The sequence below is a fragment of the Oratosquilla oratoria genome, chromosome 41 (genome assembly GCF_046742065.1).
Source record: "Oratosquilla oratoria isolate Oo_2021 chromosome 41, ASM4674206v1, whole genome shotgun sequence".
Classification (NCBI taxonomy): domain Eukaryota; kingdom Metazoa; phylum Arthropoda; class Malacostraca; order Stomatopoda; family Squillidae; genus Oratosquilla; species Oratosquilla oratoria.
The window spans coordinates 30933803-30955465 of NC_134817.1; the positions used below are offsets into that span (position 1 = coordinate 30933803).

Genomic DNA, 21663 nt, shown 5'->3' on the forward strand with positions numbered 1-21663 from the left:
GGAGCCCTGAATATTTTACTGTAATATATGAATTTTGTGTTAGAATCAGTAGAATATGAAATATTTTTCCCGTATCCTTTCTGCAATAGGGACATTAAATAGCATTTTTAAAATATGTTTAATTAATTTGCAAGCCAGTAGCTATAATAGGCAGCAAGGAATGGTGGAAATGGGGAGTGATGATGGGGGAAGGTGGGGTCATCATTGAGAATTTTGCCCCAGGGCAGCATTTAGGTATGCAAGGGCTCTGACAACTATGCATGTTTGTGTGTGATGCGTTATTACCAGATTAATATCTTATTCAGTTTGTATGTATCCTTTCATTCCATAGCTACAAATTATTTCTATTGCAGTGTATTGGTTCTACACATACCTGATGTTGCATTCCTCAATTTAAATTCATGCTTACATCAGGCTCACATGAGGTGAGCTTTTTGTACCGTATTGGACTGGTCAGGCTGAGAGACAGTAGTCTCTTCCTATTCTAGGAGGTCCTTATGTTGTTGATTTTCTTGGTCACTAAATCTTGGGTAGCTGCACTGACCTTTTCTTTTCATTTTTTCAACAAACAAGTCATAAGCTGCATTTTTTCACTTTCTCTGAATACTCCATAGATTTGATTTTCCAAAGGCATGGATTTTCCCTGTATATCTCAATAAATTCGCTCCAAAATCGCTACTGCTCTTCAGTGGTGCAGCTAGTGCTCAGTACAAAAGACATTTTTATGGAATGTTGTGGAGTGCCATACTGAGAGATGTGCCTATACACACTCAAATAAGCTTGAACTAGACATTGGCTGGATGGAGCCAACCTGTCAGCTACAGGTTCATGAGACTGCCTCATGTGCCCATACATGCTCAAACTGGTGTGAACTGGACACTGGCCAGACAGGTTGTCTTAGTGTGCATGGGGTCTTTAGACTCAAGGTACCACAAGACCTAATATGTCCCTGTTTTTGTTGTAGTTACATTATTATTTGATTTGATGGGTTAACTTGCTGGGGGGTGGCTCTTCAGCCAGGTGTTATGGGAAAAGACTAGCCCTTCTCCATGTTGTGGGTGCAGGGAAGATCCTTAAGATGGCTGCTCAGCTATGCTATGCTGTTGCCAACTGTACTGCCTTCCCAGTCCCAGTACTGGGCAACCACTGGACTTGCACTCCTAATCATGTCGGTTGTGACTGAGTTTCTAGTGATCACCAGTGGACTTGTGCTCATAACAGGAAGAATGAAGTTGTTGCAAGGAGACTATTTGATGATTTGGTTTGATGTCACAAACTCCCCCATCAGGAGGCTACGTCAGTGCCTGACTTTATCACGTGGAATTTAATGAACTATGCCCTAGGTCCAACTTGGTGGCAGCAGGGTTCAAACTACCATCACCTCAACCTTTGCCACAAGCAGCAATGCCCTAACCTGCTCATCCAGCAAGCATCTTATTGTTGGGTAGTAGGAGGAAAGTGTCAACAGCAATTGAATATACCACCAATCTTGGTTGCTACCCTCATACTTAGTGTCAATTTTCATCTGGGAAGAAAGAGGTGTAGGAAGGCTTGGCTTTGTTGTAGCATAAAGAAAGGATTACAGGGAATGACTATAATGCTGTCACTAACAATGAATTTGTAAAACTGATACTCTATTTTTTTCCTCAACAAAGAGAGAAGGATATTAATATTCACAAATCTCATACAAGAATGATTTATAAAATATGAAAAAATAATAAGCATTAAGGAGTGTCCAATAATCTTCCCAGAAAGTTTATACAAACTTTCAAGAACAAAAATACTCAAGCATATTTACACAATCTACACAAAAACAATTACATAATATAGTAAGACAATCGCATGATCATAAACTTTCTTGGTTCAGGGTTTTTTTGGCCTCTATCTGTTAAAATCCTTGCAATCAGTGATAGACTTTAAACATACATACATACATACACATAGCAAGGGCTTTTTTCCTCCTTACAAGGGAACCAAAGTCAAAAGGCATAACTTTAAAAACAAAAAAATTAAATAAATAAGTACTCGTTCGACAATAAACCAATCAATCTGTTGCCCCTGGTCTCTTTTGCAGAAGACCTGCAGCCATCAGGTAACTGGCAGCAGCCTCCAGGTGGGTCCACAGATCACAAAGGGAATACATGAGGTGTTGTTGTCCTGCAGTGTCCTGATTTCAAGCAACTGCACCAAGTGCCAAGATGGCCAAAAAAATATGACACGACTCCAAGAGGATGGACAGTAGTTGTCCACACTCCGCTGCCTACTCTAAGTGGACATAAACAACCTCATCTCCTTAATGAGGTGCAGCCCTAAAGGACCAGCACCTGATCTCTGGACCTGGCCAGTCACTACTCTGACATACTTGAAAGAACAGTCTTCCTTGTATCAATATCTTCTACTGTGATAATTAGGTTGTAACAAAATCTATTTACACATTTCATCATGCACATCATTGACATCACAAGCAGTGGAAAACATAAATAAATAAATAAATCCAACAAAGAACTGCAAACATGTATTCAGACAATATTATTTCCACTACAAAAAAAAATTGGAATTACATATCATCAATGAAAATATCCATTTTGAATAAGAATACTTACACCAGTAATACTCAAAATTAATTCCTTCAGTAAATAGCCATCCCCATCTTTGCATGGGATATCAGAAGTCAATGAAAATTAGAAGTTAATATAGCAACCAAAGAAGATGTTTACATTTTTATCACACTTTTCTGTCACATTTTTATCAGTGATGAAGGATCCGACTAATATCAAACTTTTCATTGACTGGAAATTTATAGTTCCACAGCAGCTAGCAACAGTCCCCAGACCATTCCATAGATATCTTTGAGAAGAAATGTTGGACAACTGGGTGATGTCACTGGTTTGTAATAAGAGGAAGGGAGCAGTTTTTGATTGTCAGCTTTCCTTAAATAAAAAGGTGGAAGAAATTAAGCTGAAGCCGACAGATATTCTGGACCCAATCCAGAAAATACTGCGCAATTAGATAAAGGTGAAATTGTTGACAGGTGCTGAATATGGACAACAGGGACACAATTCTCTTTGATGTTCTTTTAGGACCATGTACCGGTACCTGTCCATAGTCCCTAGCTGGCCAAAATTGACAAAACTTAGAATGTTTGCTACAGTTAATAGAGCTTTTGCTGCTTATGATAAGACTTTAATTTAAAAGAAAATATTTTTGAGTATACTTAAAACTTTATTGGTCTGACACCATTCTTATTACTTCTTCCCTGTGAGATTCAGGCAAAGGCTCAAGGATCATTGCCAACCACTATGGGGCTGTGGATTTCCAGTTAGCTGCATTCAAGGTGTGGAAGGCAGAAGTAGACGGAGTGAATTTGAAGGGACAACCAAGGATGAGACGGATGGATGGGGTGAATGGGGGCAATGAGTAAGAAGGGAACGTCTGTTGAACAAGGAAGGGAGAGGGCAGGAGATAGGGATGATTGGAGAGTGGCTGTGTAGAGATGATATTGTTATGCAAGGAAGGGAGAAGCAGGGGATGCTTATGTGTGAATATTTTGATGCAGCCTCAAGAGATTTCTCCCTGTCTTCTCTTTTTCTGCCTGAGGGGACGGAGAGGGGTGGTCACCAATTCAGTGTAGTGGCCTTGTTGTGGATGTATTGTGTCCTGCTACACTGCTTCTGATCCAGGGCAGTGGGCAGGATACAGAGATGACCCATCATCCATGAGGAGCTAAGATGAGAGGGAGGAAAGGGTGGTGGAGGGGAATGGAATGGGTGGGAGTGGGTATGTGACTTTGACTTGGCTACCTCCCTTATAAGGGGGAAAAAGCTGTTGGTATATAAATAGATAGGCATTCAAAGCAACACTTATAAACTTGATATTATTCTTTACATTCCCCCTTGTCATAAAATCTTGCATTCCTGTCAGTTGTATCTGCCACTGTGTTCTCGTGGCTATTGCTCTCACCATCACATTTTTTTTTCCGAGATGTGAGCCTAGTCTAAAATAATGAAAACCACATTCCATGTGTACCAAGATAAGACAACCATACATGCTTGACATACAGATGTCATAAATTACTGGACTTTCCAAGTACAAGGCACACACATTCAAAATCTCCAAATCATACATACTACATTTTTACCTTTTTGACCCTTAAATTGTTTCTTTTGTATCCCCAAAATTTAAGTCAAGTTTTTGTAATTCCAGGATTTATTGTAGGTGCTAATCAAACTGGACTATTAGTCCAAAATCAATCTTATCTACTGTTTATATATCAGCTTGATGATATCACTGTTTTGTCCAAAGTTTGTACCTGCAACTGCTTTGAGATCTTTAAAATTATTACACTTGTGCGTTATGTTGGACATGTCTGATGGAAATGTCAGCGAAGCATTATACTAGGCATATGGGACAAATGAATGAAAGAAGGCTGAGTATGGAAAGCTGAAATAAAGGGAGTGGGTTTGAGAGGAAGAATGAATAAGATGGATGGACAAGGGGAGCTGGGGCTTTGGATGCATGTGGTGGTATGTCTATTGAGAAGGGACAATGAGCTGTTATGGACTGTGGATTACAGGTGCTTCTATCTTTGTGAACAATCTTGTGCCACTGTCACAAGTGAGCAAGAGAAAAAGAGAGAGAGCATGTATTGTGCCCTATGTTGTATGTATGGAGCCCATCTAGTTAGCAAGTAATATTCTTGTAAAGTGATGATGATGATGATGATGATATGGTTTAACATCACAAACTCCCCCCCATTGGAAGGCTAGGATGGTGCCCCTTACAGAGGGCTTTTTAGCATAGAATTTAATGAATCATGCCCTTGGTTCAACTTCGCCAGTGGCAGGGTTTGAACCGTCATCTCTTCGACCTTCGCAATAAGTAATGATGCCCTAACCCACTTGCCCACTTGTAAAGTGGTGGGTTCAAAAGCAGTACTGTATGTAGAAGTTATACATGTGAGTTAGTGATGTTGAGGACTGCCCTCTACATTTTGGACGTTGTACAAAACAGTAGGATTGGTCTGTATGATGCTGAATTTGTTAGTATTTGGTCAGGTTTAAGAAATGTGATAATGATAAATAATTAAACGACATAACAGGAAATTTGGGATTCCTTGATGTTTTGTCAGGTTTGAGAAATGTGATAAAGATGAATAATTATATGACATAACAGGAAATTCATGGGTCATAAAAATAAATACATCCATTGTCAGCACTTACAAACATCTTATTCATAAAATATTAGGGCCATATGCCATGAAAACTTGTGTTATCAGCATTACATTAACATCTCTCATTGTTTCACACTGATGTGACACTATATACACAGTATTATACCTTACAAAGGCATAAGCTCATTTTCGTGTGACTAACATTTTTCTATTCTGTGATAAGAAAAGCCAAACATACATTTGGCATACCACACAAAAAACATACATAAGTCTGGCAAATTATTAAAAAAGTAATTACATGGGCTAAGTCCAAGACCCAAACCTTTAGTCACACACTGATATTTCATAGGCTCAACTATAAATCTATTAACAAAATTTTTTCCTTACACATCCAGCCTGTGAAGGTGCAAGATCAACAAAGAAGCTAGAAAAAGAAAGAGAAAAGAGAAGGAAAATACAAATACACATACATACATATATATATATATATATATAAATATATGCATATTTATGAATAAATGTATGTGTATACATACAAATATATATATATATATATATATATATATATGCATATATACACATAATGTAAACCTTTCATGATGCTACAAATCACATTACTCTACAAAAGTAACAATTCTGTTTTGTTAGACAATGGATTATCTCCCACAGTGAAGTTTATTGTATTCTCTCCTTGAAACTGCAAGTGGAAAAAGGCAAGTGGACAAATATACTCCAAACATGGCAAAACCTTCACGTTGGGAGGACATGCCTGCATAGAACATACCAATTGGCCACTCCAAGGAAACTTCCTACCAATTTTTCCATCATAGAGTGATAATAAACTGTGGTCACAACATACATGAAGTCCCACAAAAACGTTAGAAAACCTAGGAAAAGGAAAAGTAGGATGATCAATGGAATCAACCTCCAATACCACTTCTCCACATCTGCTTTAGGATTCTGCTCGTCCTCCACACCCTCAATTCGGCTACGTGCAATTACTGTGTCTTGACATTGTCCTGCCACCTTCCATATATAGCTAATTTTACGTATTTCATCATGGATGATGAGGGTACAGTAGATAAGGATGAACGAGTGACCTGAGATATCGAAAGCATGGTACACATGATCCTCCTCCTTCAGACACGCTCGCTTTGCCATCTGAACAATGATCCCTCTGTAGACACACTTCCCTGTCCTCCTCTCCAGCAGAGGAAAGAAGACCTGCAAAAACAGATTCAGTACATAAACATTACCCTATGAATAGAGATTATTATGTTGTAATTTCCTTTTTCTCAACTGTGTAGTCCATTGGGCAAAATAGCTCACAATAGAAAAAAAGAAAGAAGAAGAAGAAGAAGAAGAAAGAAAAATGTCATGGTTGGTGTTGAGCCCAAGAGATGGGACCCCACAAGTGCAGCTCTTTTCCTGTCTGTCTGACAAAGGGTGAGGTAGTTATAATGGAATGGGTGGTGAGATTGCTTAATGTGTTTATAAAGAAGGGAAGCAAACCATTAGGTTGGAGGAATGCACATATAGTTCCACTTTACAGGAGGAAAGGAGAGTAGTATGAAAGCAGTTTTATTGGGATCATTTTGGCAAGTGTAGCCATTAAGGTGTACAGGCAAGGATCTTTGGTACATCTAAGAATGAATCATCTCCCATTAGATTCATTTAACACACCTTTGATATACTAAACCAAATGAAAATAGTAATCAATTGCCTTTTACTTACCATACACCACAGGAACCAGAAAGCAGTAAGTACAACAACTCTGATCATGAGATTAAATAAAGTTTTCTTGATGTTGGGCTGCAGCAACACACAGGACAAATTGAAGAAGAGCACTAGACTGATAGTCCAGCCCCAACCTTGTTTAACAAAGACCTGGAATATATAATGAACTATTGATAATAACAACAATAATAATAACAATAATAATAACAATCATTTATCTACCTATAAACCAAGGGTTTTTTCCCCTTTATAAGGGAGCCAGCCAAGTCAAAAGGCACATCACTCACACACACACGCAGGCCCTGGCATATGTACCCACTCCCACCCATTTCACTCTCATCTACCAACCTTTCCTCCCTCTGATCTTAGCTCCTTGTGAATGATGGGTCATCCCTGTATCTTATCCACTGCCTTGGGTCAGAAGCAATATAGCAAGACAAAGTGCATTCACAGCAAGGCCACTTTTTTTAAACATTGATCCCCCCTCTATCCCCTCATGTAAACAAACAAAAGACAGGGAGAAATCCCTTCAGGCTGCATCAAAATATCATTTATACATAACCACTCCCTACTCCCCCACCATCCCCTGCCACCTCCCTTCCTTGTACCAGGTTGCCAACCACTGATCTATACACACCCACTCTCCAATAAACCCTATCTTCTGCCTTCTCCCTTCCTTGCTCAACAGACATTCCACCTTTGCTCAATGCCTTTTTCACCCCATTCATCCAACTCATCCTCGGTTGTCCTCTCAAGTTCACTCCCTCAACCTCTGTCTTCCACACCTCCTTTACTAACGTTTCTTCACTCATTCTTTTCATGTGACCAAACCATCCCAATACTCCTTCATCAGCCCTATCTGCCATTTCCTTTTCCACCCCAGCTTTCCTCCTCACCTCCTTGTTTCATACTCTACCCAATTTTGTAACCTCTACCATACTTCTCAGAAATTTCATCTCAAACACATTTAAACTTTTCCTCTCTGCCCCTCTTAAATTCCAAGTTTCTGCCCTATACAGTGCTGTCAGTACAATCTCCTCTTTGCATCCAATTCCAGCTGCCTATTTCTCATGATACTTTTTAATCCCCCAAAGCATTTACTTGCTTCTCTCAGTCTACAATTTACTTCCACCTCCACTCCTCCCTTTCCTGCCACATGTGACCCCAAATACCTAAAGCTATCCACTTCCTCCAGCCTCTCTCCTTTAAGACTTACTTCCAACTCACTGCCATCCTCTCCCCTTGTACATCTCATCACCTTACTTTTGGTTATATTTACCTTCAAATTTCTCCTATTGCATACTCTCCCAACCTCCATCATTAATGGATTACAGGTCATCCCTGTATCCCGCCCATTACCCTGGGTCAGATGCAATATAGCAAGACACAGTACATCCACTCTCATCCACCACCCTTTCCTCCCTCTAATCTTAGCTCCTCATGGATGATGGGTCATCCCTGTATCCCAGCCACTGCCCTGGGTCAGAAGCAATGTAGCAAGACACAGTACATCCACAGCAAAGCAGCTTTATTTAATCAGCAACCCCCTTCTCCATCCCTGTATGTGGAAAAAGAGAAGACAGGGGTACCCACACATACAATTTGATAACTAGTTCACTAGAAGAAAGGTGCCACTGGACTGGAAATCTGCAAATGTCACCAATTTTCAAAAGAGGTAACAAAGAGGTACCACTAAATTATAGACCAGTGTCTTTAACTAGTACAATAGCAAAAAAATGTGAAAAAATTGTAGAAGACATGGATGAAACATATACAAAACAAAGAATATTAACAATTATTTGGATTCAGAGAAGGTAAGTCCTGTATAACCAAACCACTAAGCTCTTACTCGAGTGAGAGTGATATATTGCATGAGAGAGATCAATCCATTGCCCCTGGTCTTTCTTGTAGAAGACCCACAGCCTCTACGAAGTCAGCAACAGCCTTTGGGTAGGATCCTAAGTCACTTAGGTTTGAGATATTGTGTTGTTGTCAAGGGATTGTTAATGTATGGCATTGTAGTATAGGGTGTTCTGTGTCTTCAGTGTGGTGGTTACATCTGGGATAGTTTAAATATGTGGGCAGGTCTATTCTGTGTTGGTACTGTCTTAATGATAATGTCTTGAGAACAGGCATCCTAGTGTGGTTCTTGTTTGGGAGGAATTTCTCTGCGGGACTTATAACTGGGGGTTGTTTTTGGGGTATTGAGTTTGATGGTCTTTCTTGAAGGGCTTGTTTAGTCATCTGGGCGTGAATGTGTTTTTGTGTGGATGTTTTGTGAGGTCTGGATGGTAAGTTGTGGTAGATGTTTGAGTAGTATGCTACTGGTGTAGTTTTTTGTTGCACTGTATTGGTGGTGCTTGTGAAATGTAGTGTGAAAGTTGTGTGTTGTTTAGGGTTCTGGTGTGCAATTGTGTTTCTATCATTTTCATGTTATGTTCTATTGGGAAGATTTTGATTTCTGTATGTTGGTGTCTTATAGGGGTATGTTAGTGCATCCTGCTATTACTCTCGGTCCTCCATTCTGTAGTGTTTGTAAATCTCCATATAAGGCTACCATGTCAAGGCACTTTATAGAGTATGTAACAGGCACTTTAGAGAGGGTAACATCCATAAAAATAAAATTATAATAATAAATAAAAATAAATAAATAAGCTGATATATAAAATAAAAAATAAAATAAACTGATAACAATCCAGCATGTAGATTTTACCTGATTCAAGATACTATTCTTGGTGGTGAGGAAGTCGAGATGAGGGATGGGTGCTGAGTTGCCCACCATGGAGAAGATAATGGACACAAAGACATAGCAGCCAAGACGTACCTTCAGGTCCAGCAGAAGGTAGTGGTTAACTCCGCGCAACATCTGTAGCAAAACATTCATCCAACTTTTACATTAATTTACAGATTTTAGCTTAGGCTATTTAATTTCAAATAGAAGTGAGGGCAGTAAGCAGAAGGGTAATGTATTCCAAGTTTTGTGTGTGTGTGAGATATATATACATATATATATATATACATATATATATATATAATATATATATATATACATATATATATAATATATGTATATATTCATATATATATATACAGGTAAACGTCGACTTACGATGGCATTAGGTTTCGATAGAGCCATCGTAAGACGATCTCATCGTAAGTCGATCCCCACTCTGTTCCGTGGTCACTGTACCTAGCCTACCTGTATATTAACCACCAGAGATACTGAATATAGCCTATTAAACATGTACAGTAGTTTATTTAATTATTTTTATCCTTTTTACCATATTCAAACACTATAATATGTATTTTCAGTACGGGACTTAAATCTCGTGGGCAGCAGCCAATGCCAGCCGTACGACGTGACGTAATAATACTCGCATCATAAAATATAGTCACCGCTTATATAGATCGTTCTCTCTTTCACCCGCGAATTTTGAAAACCACAGAGAATGAATCATTTGAGAGAATGTAAAAACACAGGGGCGACTACAATAAATATAATCAAGACGCCGATATGGCAGCGTCGCGAATCCACTTGCTCCTCATGACGCCTACTTGTGCGGCACCGTATGGAAGGGGTTAAATTATCATATCGTCGTCGTCGTCATCGTAAAGTCGAACAATCGTAAGTCGCGGCCATCGTAAGTCGACGTTTACCTGTATATATATATATATATATATATATATATATATATATATATATAGAGAGAGAGAGAGAGAGAGACACCCAAAGTACAGTCAACTCTCAATTAACGCGAGTGTAACTAACGTGTTTTTGATTTAACGCGAGTTAATATTTAAGGAATTTTTTTTAATAACACGACAATTTCAATTTAACACAATTTGAATTTGGCGGTAAGAGCACTGAGAGAGAGGGCCTCTGCGCGGTCAGTCTCCCGTTCTCTGTTTTGATCTCAGTCTGAAGCTAGCCTGCACTGTGGGTGGAAGTGTCTGTATTAAAGGTAAGGACCATGATAATAAGTCATAAAAGCTTGAAACATTGTTACAAAGAAATGAATTATTTAGAGATTGTAAACTCTCATTTTCTGTCATACACCAAAACAAAAAAGAAAACGGTGTCACCAACCCACAATTAATGGTAAACTAATTTTTAAATGTATGGACCATGATTATATGTCATAAAAGCTTGAAAAATTGTTACAGAGAAATGAATAATTTAGTTAAAGATTGTAAACTCTCATTTTCTGTTCTACATAGCTACAGAAGAGAACTGAAGAAAAACAGTTTTCCACATTTGGAACAAACTGAACAATGAAATAGTATGTGCAAAAACCATTCATGAGTTTAAAACCAAACTAGACACTGCGAGATACAAAGGCGGAACACCACGAGCATAGCTCCCCTTCCTGCAAAATACAACTAGGTAAATACACCAAAACAAAAAAGAAAATGGTGTCACCGACCCACAATTAATGGTAAACTAATTTTTAACAAAGAGTGCCCGGGAGTTGGAGGAAGAGGCGAGTGAGGCGTAGAGTGGCTGGTGACGAGTGTGCACATAGAATAAATAACTGTGTACTACAAATAAATACAAAGAATGTGTGTTTTTGTTGTTTCTGTAACTTACAAATGTATTAATAATGTGTTTGTTCAAGTTCAGAGTAACAAAATCCCAAAATAGACAAGACTTTCCCAGTGTTCAGGAACCTAACCCCCCCCCCCTATTACCATTGTTTCCTATGGGAAAAATATGTTCAACTAACACGACATCTCCAGGAACATAACCCTCACCTTAATTGAGAGTTGGCTGTATATATGTAATGAGTGCTATAAAAATATTGAAAATGTACCTTTGACAAAACGTTTGGTTCCTTGCTGTCTCGAATATTGTTGTTTGTCATTTCAAGTTCAACCGAGGCTTCTGCAAGAAGAAAACAGATATATCAAACTTATTTGTTCAAGTACGAATTAATATCCTAAAATGAGATGCACCTAAAACATAATTACTTTTTACACAAGTTAGGTAATGTATTTATTCAACAAATATTCCCATGATAGGGGGATAAAAATGTCATCAATATATTCCTGCATGTCACATTTGGCAACTAAATAGGATCGAATGTGGGCACTAGGAACCTTCTCTCTATAACTTTCTCTGCAGCAGCCACCAAACTGGACCCAAGGTCACTTGGGGAAGAAGTTCTGTGTTGCTGTCTGGGTATGGCATGTGTGGGGTAGGGTACAACGAGATATTTAGTATCTTTTGTGTGGCTTATATCTGGAGGTTTAAATAGGGGTGAATGGAGCATGGTTGTGTATGGATGATGCTGTGATGCATGAAAGGAAGTGGGTGGGGGATGGAGAGGGTGAGGGAGTATGTGTGAAAAATATAATTATGACGCCCAAAGGGATTTGTCCCCGTCTTCTCCATTTCTGCATGAGGGGACAGAGTGTGTGGGGTTGCTGATTTAATGAAGCTGCCTTGCTGTGGATGTGCTTTGTCTTGTGACACTGCTTCTGACCCAGGGCAGTTGGCAAGATGCAGGGATGACCCATCATCCATGAAGAGTCAAGATAAGAGGGAGGGAGGAGGGTGATTGAGAGTGGAGTATGTGGGGATGGAATGGGTGGGAGTAGATTTTATGGCCCCCCCCTTTTTTTTCTACCTCCCTTGTAAGGGGGGGAAAAAGCCGTTGGTATATGTATGTATATCTGGAGGTCATTGTTGGAGTGCTGAGTTTGGCAGGCTGTCTTGAAAGACTTGTTTAGTGATCCGAGTGTGTCTGTATTTTGCTATGGATGTTTTGTGTAGTACAAGTGGTAGGTTGCTATAAATGTTTGCATATTATGTTGCAGGTGTTTTTATTCAGACCACTGCAAGATACTCAGCTCTATGGTACCTCATCAGCTAACCAACAACATCAATGAAGGGATGAAACTTGAAATAATGATAATAAATTGGTTCTGTATCATATTGAAGAGATCAAAGTCACAACAGCCTGCTACTTTATGTATACACTTAATAGTCACAGTTGCATCTCACTGAATTATTAAATTATAGGGAATATACAACCATCACATCATATTTACCATCTGCCATCCTTTCACATATACCAATACCGTTCTTGACCTCCTCCTTTCCTCCACCAACGATGCGTTCTCTTGTTATTAACATGGCTGGAACAGAAAAAATATCAATACATTCTCCTCTAAAAATATTAAGTCATGCAATTGAGAATACCAATGCAACAATGAACTCACAATAAAGCTTAGTTTGCATCTCAATAAAAGAAACCTTAAAAAATTGAATGTCTTCTGTGTCTTCATGAAAATAATAAAACAAGTATTTCCTCCATGTTAGTGATAATTTGGAGTGAAACAGCAATGCCACATTGACAAAATCTGGCAGTGATTGTAAAAAGCCTTCAACAACAATCTTAAAAAATAAACTGTTATATCTAGTATCATGCAAAACAGCAATAAAACATACATACTCTTCTAAAGGTAGTCAAACCTAAATACTATATAAAAGAAATATTTTAATAAATCCAGCTAAAATATTACGAGTCCATGCTAAGCCAACAAAGTGCAATAAAACCAAGCATATAATTCACACTGGTGGTAAAGTTCTTCAACACTGAAAGAAGCTGAAGAAATGAGCAACAAAAACTTAATTTTTATAAACATTAGTTGAGACTACTAAGGTGCTGCATGTGACCATACAAAGAAGAAATGCTTCCTCGAATATTGAATTTCTTTTCTATGGAAAATTTCAGTTCAAGCAGCATTATCAAAGCCTATCAATGATAAAAGTCAATTTTTGTTTCTAATTAAAAGACCATTCCCTTACTCCTGACAACAATATAACTATAGTTTCACCTGATCTGCTGTATTTATTCATTAAATGACAAAGAATATGGAGCTAATGAAACTGTATAATTCAAGATAAAAATATATATATATATTTTTTGGTTCACAAGTTTTGAATAAAACCAAAGAAACAATGGCCTATCCATTAGTTGAACCCCATCATGTAGAGTGAAGGAAAATAAGCAAATACCTAAATAATAACAAATATCAAATCAAGTAAAGCAGTGGTTCCTAAACTGGAGGTGTGCAAGCCTGCCAAGGGAAGTGCAGGATTTCTTGGGGGAGATGTGAAGTACTCACTGGATGCCATGACTGAATACACAATTGACACAAAATTCATAATTTCCTTTGGGAATAATCTAACTTTCTCATGGTTGCATGAAATTTGTGTCTTGATTTACCACTGATTATCTGCCATTGCATAAATGCACATATGGAGAAACAAGGAGAGAGAAAGAAAGAGATAAGGATAGAGTGTCACTGAGAGGAAGGGAGACAATAACAGTGAGAAAATGAGAGAGAGACAAAGAGACAGACAGAAAGAGAGAGAAAGAAGAGAGAGAGACCAAGCAAGAGAGACAGAGAGGGAAGTTTGATCCTTTGAACACAACATAAGCTTAATGAAAACAATTAAGTGGTTAAAAAATATAATGCAAAACAAGAAAACAAAGAAAAGATGCAGTATTAGAATCCTATGTTAATAAATAAATAAATGATTGGGTGACAAGATTTGTTGCCAGGGTAAGTTGCTGCTAAGAAGCCTCAGAATAATAGGAAAACTATCTGACCTATCAATTTGACAAAGAACCCAGAATATATGACATAAGAAGTTCAGATTCCTATCCCTTGCAGTTAATTTTTTTACACTGGATATTTTAACAAAGGACATTTACGATATCTCAACTTTTCAGTATGCAGGTGAAGAAAAGAAAAGAAGAAAAAAATTCTTAAAGCTCTAACTACTAGCAACATTAAGCACAAGCAAACAAAAAGATACAATTAGTAGTACAGTATACATATCCTTATGTCTTAATATACTGGCAGAAAACTGACCAGGCATACTTTTCACATTTTTTATTTTAATCTTTGTCATTTTTATATCACTTTCAGCATTGCAAAAACCTGCAATAATCATCTTCAATATGCAATATTATAAATGTCAAGATTCTGATTAAAAATATATTGTACATCTAAATGTTTGGAGGCTGTATGATTTAAAAGATGGTTACTCTATAGTGTAGGTCTAGTGTATATTGTTTAATCATACTATGTTCAAAAATATGCATGCATACAATACAATGATGTTTCACATATCAACAAGACAACCATTTTTGGAGATATTAGTTGTCACTTTCCTGCTAACCTAACCCTATTCATACTTGATAATGGAGTAGGGTTATCCCTATCAATTTAAACCTCTGCACACAACTTTATATTATGTACAGTGACATAATGTTCCTGAATGTATGCACAAAGCTATGGCAAGGGACAGCCCAGATATCTTGGCAAGTACACAAGAGCTTTAAATCATTCAGTTCATACTACCTCCAAGGAAGAACCCTATTTTACAATCTTTTCTCAGAAAACCTTATGGAGGACAAGTAGTGCTTTCTGATATAGTGGGCTATTGAAGATGTGCACTACCATATTAGTACATAAACCATTCTAAAGAGCTATCACTATTGTATTCCTAGAGGAATATTGTGCATTATGTCATTGTGTTGTATGTGTGTTTGCGGTTCCCCATTTCATCTTATGTATTGCCACTGGTGAAGACTATGATCACTGTCCTCAACTTCAGGCAGAGCTGCACAAATATGTCTTGTGAAAAGCAAGCCTGGTCAACTTTCTGCAAGTAGAGTACAGGAACACTAATCAAACAGAAACTCTTTTATGAAGAAAATGATTATCCCAAAGAAAAGGACACTTGGAATCTACTAACTCCTACCAATAAAGACTATAACATTTGCCAATTATTACAATTCAACAAGGTGAACTTAACTATTCAGAGCAAAAGTGCATATTTTCAAATAGATTAACTCAGTAACTTGTATGTAAAGTATATTTACAAATACCTGTTATCTAATACAGGCAGATAAAAAGATTCCAATTTCTCTTTTTAAGGGTAAGTTATTATGTACATACCTTACAGCTGTTTAACTTTATATCAATTCTTAATATTCATTATAGAAATCTTTTCCTGCTAGTACAAGTCTTACAAAAATGTCTAAATTAATCTATCTTTCATAAAATTCAAATTTGTTATCATACACAATACCAATAATGAGGTTCAAGTTAATTCTAAGATCTAAACATAGACTACAACTACACAGTATAAAAAATATCAATGAAGCTACATTCAGGGACACAATTCTATAGTTCAGCTTGTGAATTCCATAAAAAAAAAAAAAAAAAAAAATGCTTCTGTATATCTTATAATCTTTCATCTTCAAAATCAGCTCAAAATAAGCAAACAATATAAATGTATGCACTTCCATTGGTGAAACAAAGCCCTGACTGACACATTTCCTAATTACAATCAATATAATGAAATATTTTCCATGTTTACAAATCTTAACATCTTTATATATATATATATATATATATATATATATATATATATATATATATATATATATATATATATATATATATATATATATATATATATATATATATATATATATATATATATATATATATATATATATATAAATAAATGTTATGATAACTATAAAGAGCCTGTGATAAATGTGACCCATACTTGACATTAATAAAAAGTCCTTTGGGCATCAAATCCATCTTCTACCTGCTTGGAGGCAGTGCAGAAGCCCTGGAAAACAAAAATAAACTGCCAAAGTGATGTTCAAATTCTCCTACATGTTACAGCAATTCTCTAACAATGTGTTCCAGCCCACTGCAGTTATGGCTACTCCAATTAAAGTAGCTAGGACATGCATATGACAAGTACTTTATTGATCCCTGCAGAGGCATCTTAAATAATTTGTGTAATAGATGTTCAACATCTTCCCAATAAGTTCACTTTTCACAGATGGCTCTATTTACCTCTAATAGGATAATGACATATGGTACTGTGGTGAAGATATAAAGTGTCAATGGCACCCTTCTTACAAACTATATACATCACATTCTGAAACGTGTACAGATTCTGTATAACTGCACATGCAAAGCAAAGGTCCTTTTTCCTTTATAAAAGGGGAAAGCACACACCCTTTCAATCAATATGTTATCCCAGGTCTCTCTTGGAGAAGACCCATGGTTTCTAAGTAACCACCAACAGCCACCAGATTAGCCCAGAAGTCACTCAAGGAAGAAATATTGTGTACACACTAGTACAACTACACTCAGGTCACCATCTAGCACTAAAACAATACCAACACTGAATAGGCCTGACCACAGAGACAAACTGCCCCAGATCCAACTATCACAAAGAGAAAACTGAACAATTCATCTTATATCCCTCCATCCTAGCCTAGCACAAACCCATTACATACATATTAAAACCCATTTCATGTCCCTCCCATCTCAGTACTTCGCGGGTGAAGGATCATCTCTGTTCCCTGTCACACTGCTCGAGTCAAGAGCAATGCAGTGAAGCACAGCATTTTTCACAGCAAGGCCCAACAGTAGGAGCTGGATTGCCCCATCAATTCACCCTATGTCAAACTCACTCCTCATCCACACAAAACAATTTACAGAGCAGATGAGGACACCCCTCTGGGTCATGTCATCCTTTTATTCATTCATAATATTTAGCACTGTATCTCCCCTGCTTGACAGACATTTCTCATGCATCCACCTCACTTTTAGTCTTCCTCTCAAGTTCTCTCCATTCAGTTCTGTTTTGTTTTTTACTAGTTGCTCATTCTTACTATAGGCCCAAACCACCTCAGCACTCTTTTCATCTACCCTATCCAACAGTTCTCTTTCCACCCCTATTTCTGTTTCACTTCCACATTTATCACTCTATCCATTCTTGTAACATATAATAATTCTGAAACATTTGGTATCAAGAAAATTAAAGACTCTCTGACTCCCTCATATTCTAAGTCTATTTGAATTCATCCCAATTACATTTTTCTTATAACAATTTTTTTTGTTTCACCTAGACAATTACTTGCTTCCTTCATCTTACAATTCACTTTCACACCCACTACTCTATTCACTGTCACATGGTACCCTAAGTACTTAAAACTCTCCTGGTTAATGTCACTACAGATTTGGCAACATAAAATGCTGACTTTTAAGCCTTTTTCAAACAAAATAATATAAATTGGGCAATATTACTTCAGACACTTGCACGTGGCAATCCCATGTGACAGATGTCAGAGAGAATCATCAATACTCATCTACATCTGGTGGTGCAGGCTCAATAACTTTCAGCTGGTCTTGGACCAGATCCAAGATCTCTCTATCAGCTTAACTTGTATTTCCTCCACCTGTTCACATAAGGAGAGTTGTTTGTGTTGTAACTAGATCTAAGACTTAAGGAGCTAATATTGTGGATAAATTCTGTAAAATAATCATTTGAAATCTGCATTCGAGATTTGGTTGATAGGTAGGATCCCTAAAAAAAATTCTTAACCTCCCATGTATTTGAACTTGGTAAGATTACTGTTCTCCTACCCCTTCTCATCTTCCTATTACTACATACTGATGACAAAGAGAGTCCAACACTAAAAGAACAAACATCAACCCAAAGTTCTTCATAGAGGGACCTATGGCAGGGCCTAACAGGGGCACAGTACTGCCAGAGCTCCCTTGACTACCACTCCAGTACTTATTGTTTATTCCCTGAGTACAAATACTACTTGTCATCACTTCTAGAATGTGATACTTGTCTCCCATGCTATATATGATATTCCATGTATACAAACATTAAATATCAACTAACCATTTTGTCCAGTTTCATTTATATGATAATTTCTGATTAATTTCCATTCTTTTCATTCTTTTTTTATGGCGATCACTGCCAACTTCTACCAACCATTCTTCTAACCCTGCTTGCTGTATGATTAATCACTATACAAATGGGTTTCCAGAAACATGACCCAATTGTACAGTGTTGGAAAACTGTATTTGCATTATTCATGTAAATAAAATAATAGTTTATCTAAGAACAGTTCCAATGGCTTATTATATATATATATATATATATATATATATATATATATACACATTAAAACTAATCTGGGTTTGAATTTTGTCCAACTCTGTAGTACCCAATGTACTGAAAGCTCCAGCACCTAAAAATAGCATTGCAATGATGAGGTTTGAGGATCATTTCCAGCCACTGTGGGGGATGCAAGTGTCCTGTCAGTGAAAATCAAAGCTACAATTATTATCATAGTCCCTCAAGTGATCTTATGCAAAACTTTCTATAACCTAACCTAACCCAAATATAATCAATTACATATATGTACTAACTGGCTTCTTTTTTTGCCAAAACATGGCATTCAGTGAAACTAGCATGTTGCACTGATTATCATGTGATAAAAATATTCACAGGTGCTTCATTACAGAACACAATATCTGTACATTTTTCTTAATATAATGCAAGATACTTCATTCCAAGTGCAGTATTAACCACAGTACATTGTATATCATTACCATGTGGTACACTATACAAGCTACCTATCTTTTAATCACTGAGTTACTGCTTGAGCTACAATCTCATCCCATAAATATATATATATCTCTCCCAGCACTCCTGGAGCATTTATAGTAGTTCTATATATAGTGTGCTAGAGTATAGAGATTCAAATAGAGTGCATCCACAACAAAGCTGCACTCCCAACACAGAATATAGGAAGCAAGGAGTTTTGAGTGGGAAACAAGGATGTCTAGAGAAAAAAGACACAATGTTAGCATATGGTAAGACAGCACAGAAAAATGTAGGATATTCACATACAAGTCCCATTCAGCAGCACAATCACACAGTACATGTTAAACACAACATAATAAATTACCAACAGTTCCTCACCATCTTACTAAAATAATTTGAACTTTTAATAATAAAACTGCTTGTTGGTAATATATCTTGCTATGCTTAGCACAGAAGGGATTGGGGAGCAAACACTGTTGCCAGAAAAGACCAATTTACTCCTGGAGTGCCAATTCTCCAATGGCAATGCCTACCAGTAACTGTCACTTGCCCTCAACTTCTACAGTTTTTCCTTTGAAAATAATGCCCTAGAGATAACATTGTTTCACATGGATATACATATATATAGTCTATCTGTTCTGTTTGACATGTTTGAAGAAAGCAATTAACAGCAAATATGATGATCACACATGGGCAAGCTTGAAAAAATCATAAGAACTGATATTGCTTTCTCAATATGACCATTAAGTTTCATCATAATCTGTAATACAAGAATAATGGAATACTACAGATACAGTGCTGGATAAATATGTTGCGCTTACTGAAGCGGATTCACAAGTAGGCAAGGTTAGTATAAAAAACACAGACTGCTGTGGGGTTAAACATGGCCACATCAATTCTAAACTTTTATGTCATACCAGTCCTAGACCCATAAAGGATCTAGACTAGCCATCTTCCTGGCTTCTTAGCAACCGTCACCCTGGGTGTTACTCGTACATGTAAAACAACACGACCTGTATGGGAATTATGGGGCTTTATAAAAGTACAATATTCGTGCTGTCATGAAAATCTGCCCCTTCAAAAAACTATCACTGCTATCACTCATGACCTTAGTATGGCAGGTAAAGTCGGTAAACTGTGGTGTAATTATTACTTAATGTGGTGTCGAACTTCCGTTATTATGTAAATATCACACGACTCCTTTTCTCACGACCATTTCCGCACGACACGATGTAAGCAACTGATATACCGAACAGCTGATTGGGACACCTCTGGCACTCCTCGGTGGTGTTGCCAGATATGAAATAGGTAATCGCGAAAAAAGGACAATTCTCACCCTTTCACTGTGCAAGACGAGCAGTGTAAGTTGACTGAAATACGTTTAACCCAATTGCTCCACTGATTTGCCAATGGCTGATTACAATAGCCTGGTGGCAAATTACATACGTTTATATATGTATGTATGTACGTATTTACCTAATATATTTTACGGGAAGGGGAGCTATGCTCGTAGTATCCCGTCTTCATATCTCGTTTTATCTAGACTGTTTTTAAATTCGAGTATCGTTTTTGCACACACCATCGGCCACTAATAGTTTAGTGTTCCAATCATCCCAGGCTCTATTGTTAAAATCTAATGTACCTTTGTCTTTCTATTTTGTTCATTCTCTCACTCGGTCGTCATGTTATTGGTTGTTATGTATAACAAGACCTTGATGTATAACACCGTGTTATCTCATTTCATCTCTACACAATTAAAAGTCTCCCATCAAAAGGAATATGCATCTGCTTATTTCAATTATTCGCTTAATTTATGTGTCTTTGGTGGGAAGTGTGGCAAATACTACCTGGCTATACTATACGTGTACTGAGGTCGGACAAGGCTATTTCATTCACCGGGAGAAAGAACGATGTGATAATTATTTTTCGATTCATATTAGTGCGTTTTTATTTCTTCACATGTACCGCGTGAGATTTATTGATAATGAATCCTGAAAAAAATTATATATTTTTTTATTTTTCAATCAAAATAAATGTATGGAAATCGAATGACTGTTTATCATTACAATAGGACAAGTATGTCCTTAAATATGAAAAGGACAGATCTGGCACCACCGCAATGGCTAGTAAACCGCATAATGTGGTAAATACTAACATCTGCGTTTATCCAATAATTTTTGTTTTCACTAAAACTCTTCTTCATCAGTAACTAATGATTAGTTGTGGCATATACTAGGTACCAGTTGAATTGCAAGATGTATTAGATATCTCGAGAAAATTAGTTATTTGCAACATGACG

The 21663-nt window shown here is 37.2% G+C and overlaps 1 protein-coding gene across 5 annotated transcripts; it reads right to left on the minus strand.

Moving 5' to 3' along the window:
* Positions 1-1680: 1680 nt before the first annotated feature.
* On the minus strand, positions 1681-20657 carry Fitm (acyl-coenzyme A diphosphatase Fitm). Of its 5 annotated transcripts, XM_076178533.1 has the most exons (8): positions 20518-20642; positions 20282-20377; positions 16503-16571; positions 12959-13045; positions 11719-11789; positions 9621-9773; positions 6905-7057; positions 1681-6394 (listed from the first exon to the last, which is right to left on the minus strand). In XM_076178533.1, exons 3-8 carry the CDS (start codon positions 16507-16509, stop codon positions 5921-5923), a joined length of 945 nt encoding a protein of 314 aa, XP_076034648.1. In that variant the 5' UTR covers positions 16510-16571; positions 20282-20377; positions 20518-20642; the 3' UTR covers positions 1681-5920. The 5 variants fall into 5 exon arrangements, with proteins under 5 accessions (XP_076034648.1, XP_076034647.1, XP_076034650.1 ...); XM_076178532.1 differs by lacking the exon at positions 20282-20377 and having other exon boundaries at positions 20518-20649; XM_076178535.1 differs by lacking the exon at positions 16503-16571 and having other exon boundaries at positions 20518-20641.
* Positions 20658-21663: the final 1006 nt, after the last annotated feature.

Excerpts from the sequence above, each read along its gene's own strand:
- Fitm (XM_076178532.1), bottom strand. Across the intron at positions 9,774-11,718 it reads AACCAAACGTTTTGTCAAAG|ATGTTGCGCGGAGTTAACCA; the intron begins GTACATTTTCAA and ends GTTTTGCTACAG. Across the intron at positions 7,058-9,620 it reads AGAATAGTATCTTGAATCAG|GTCTTTGTTAAACAAGGTTG; the intron begins GTAAAATCTACA and ends TATATATTCCAG.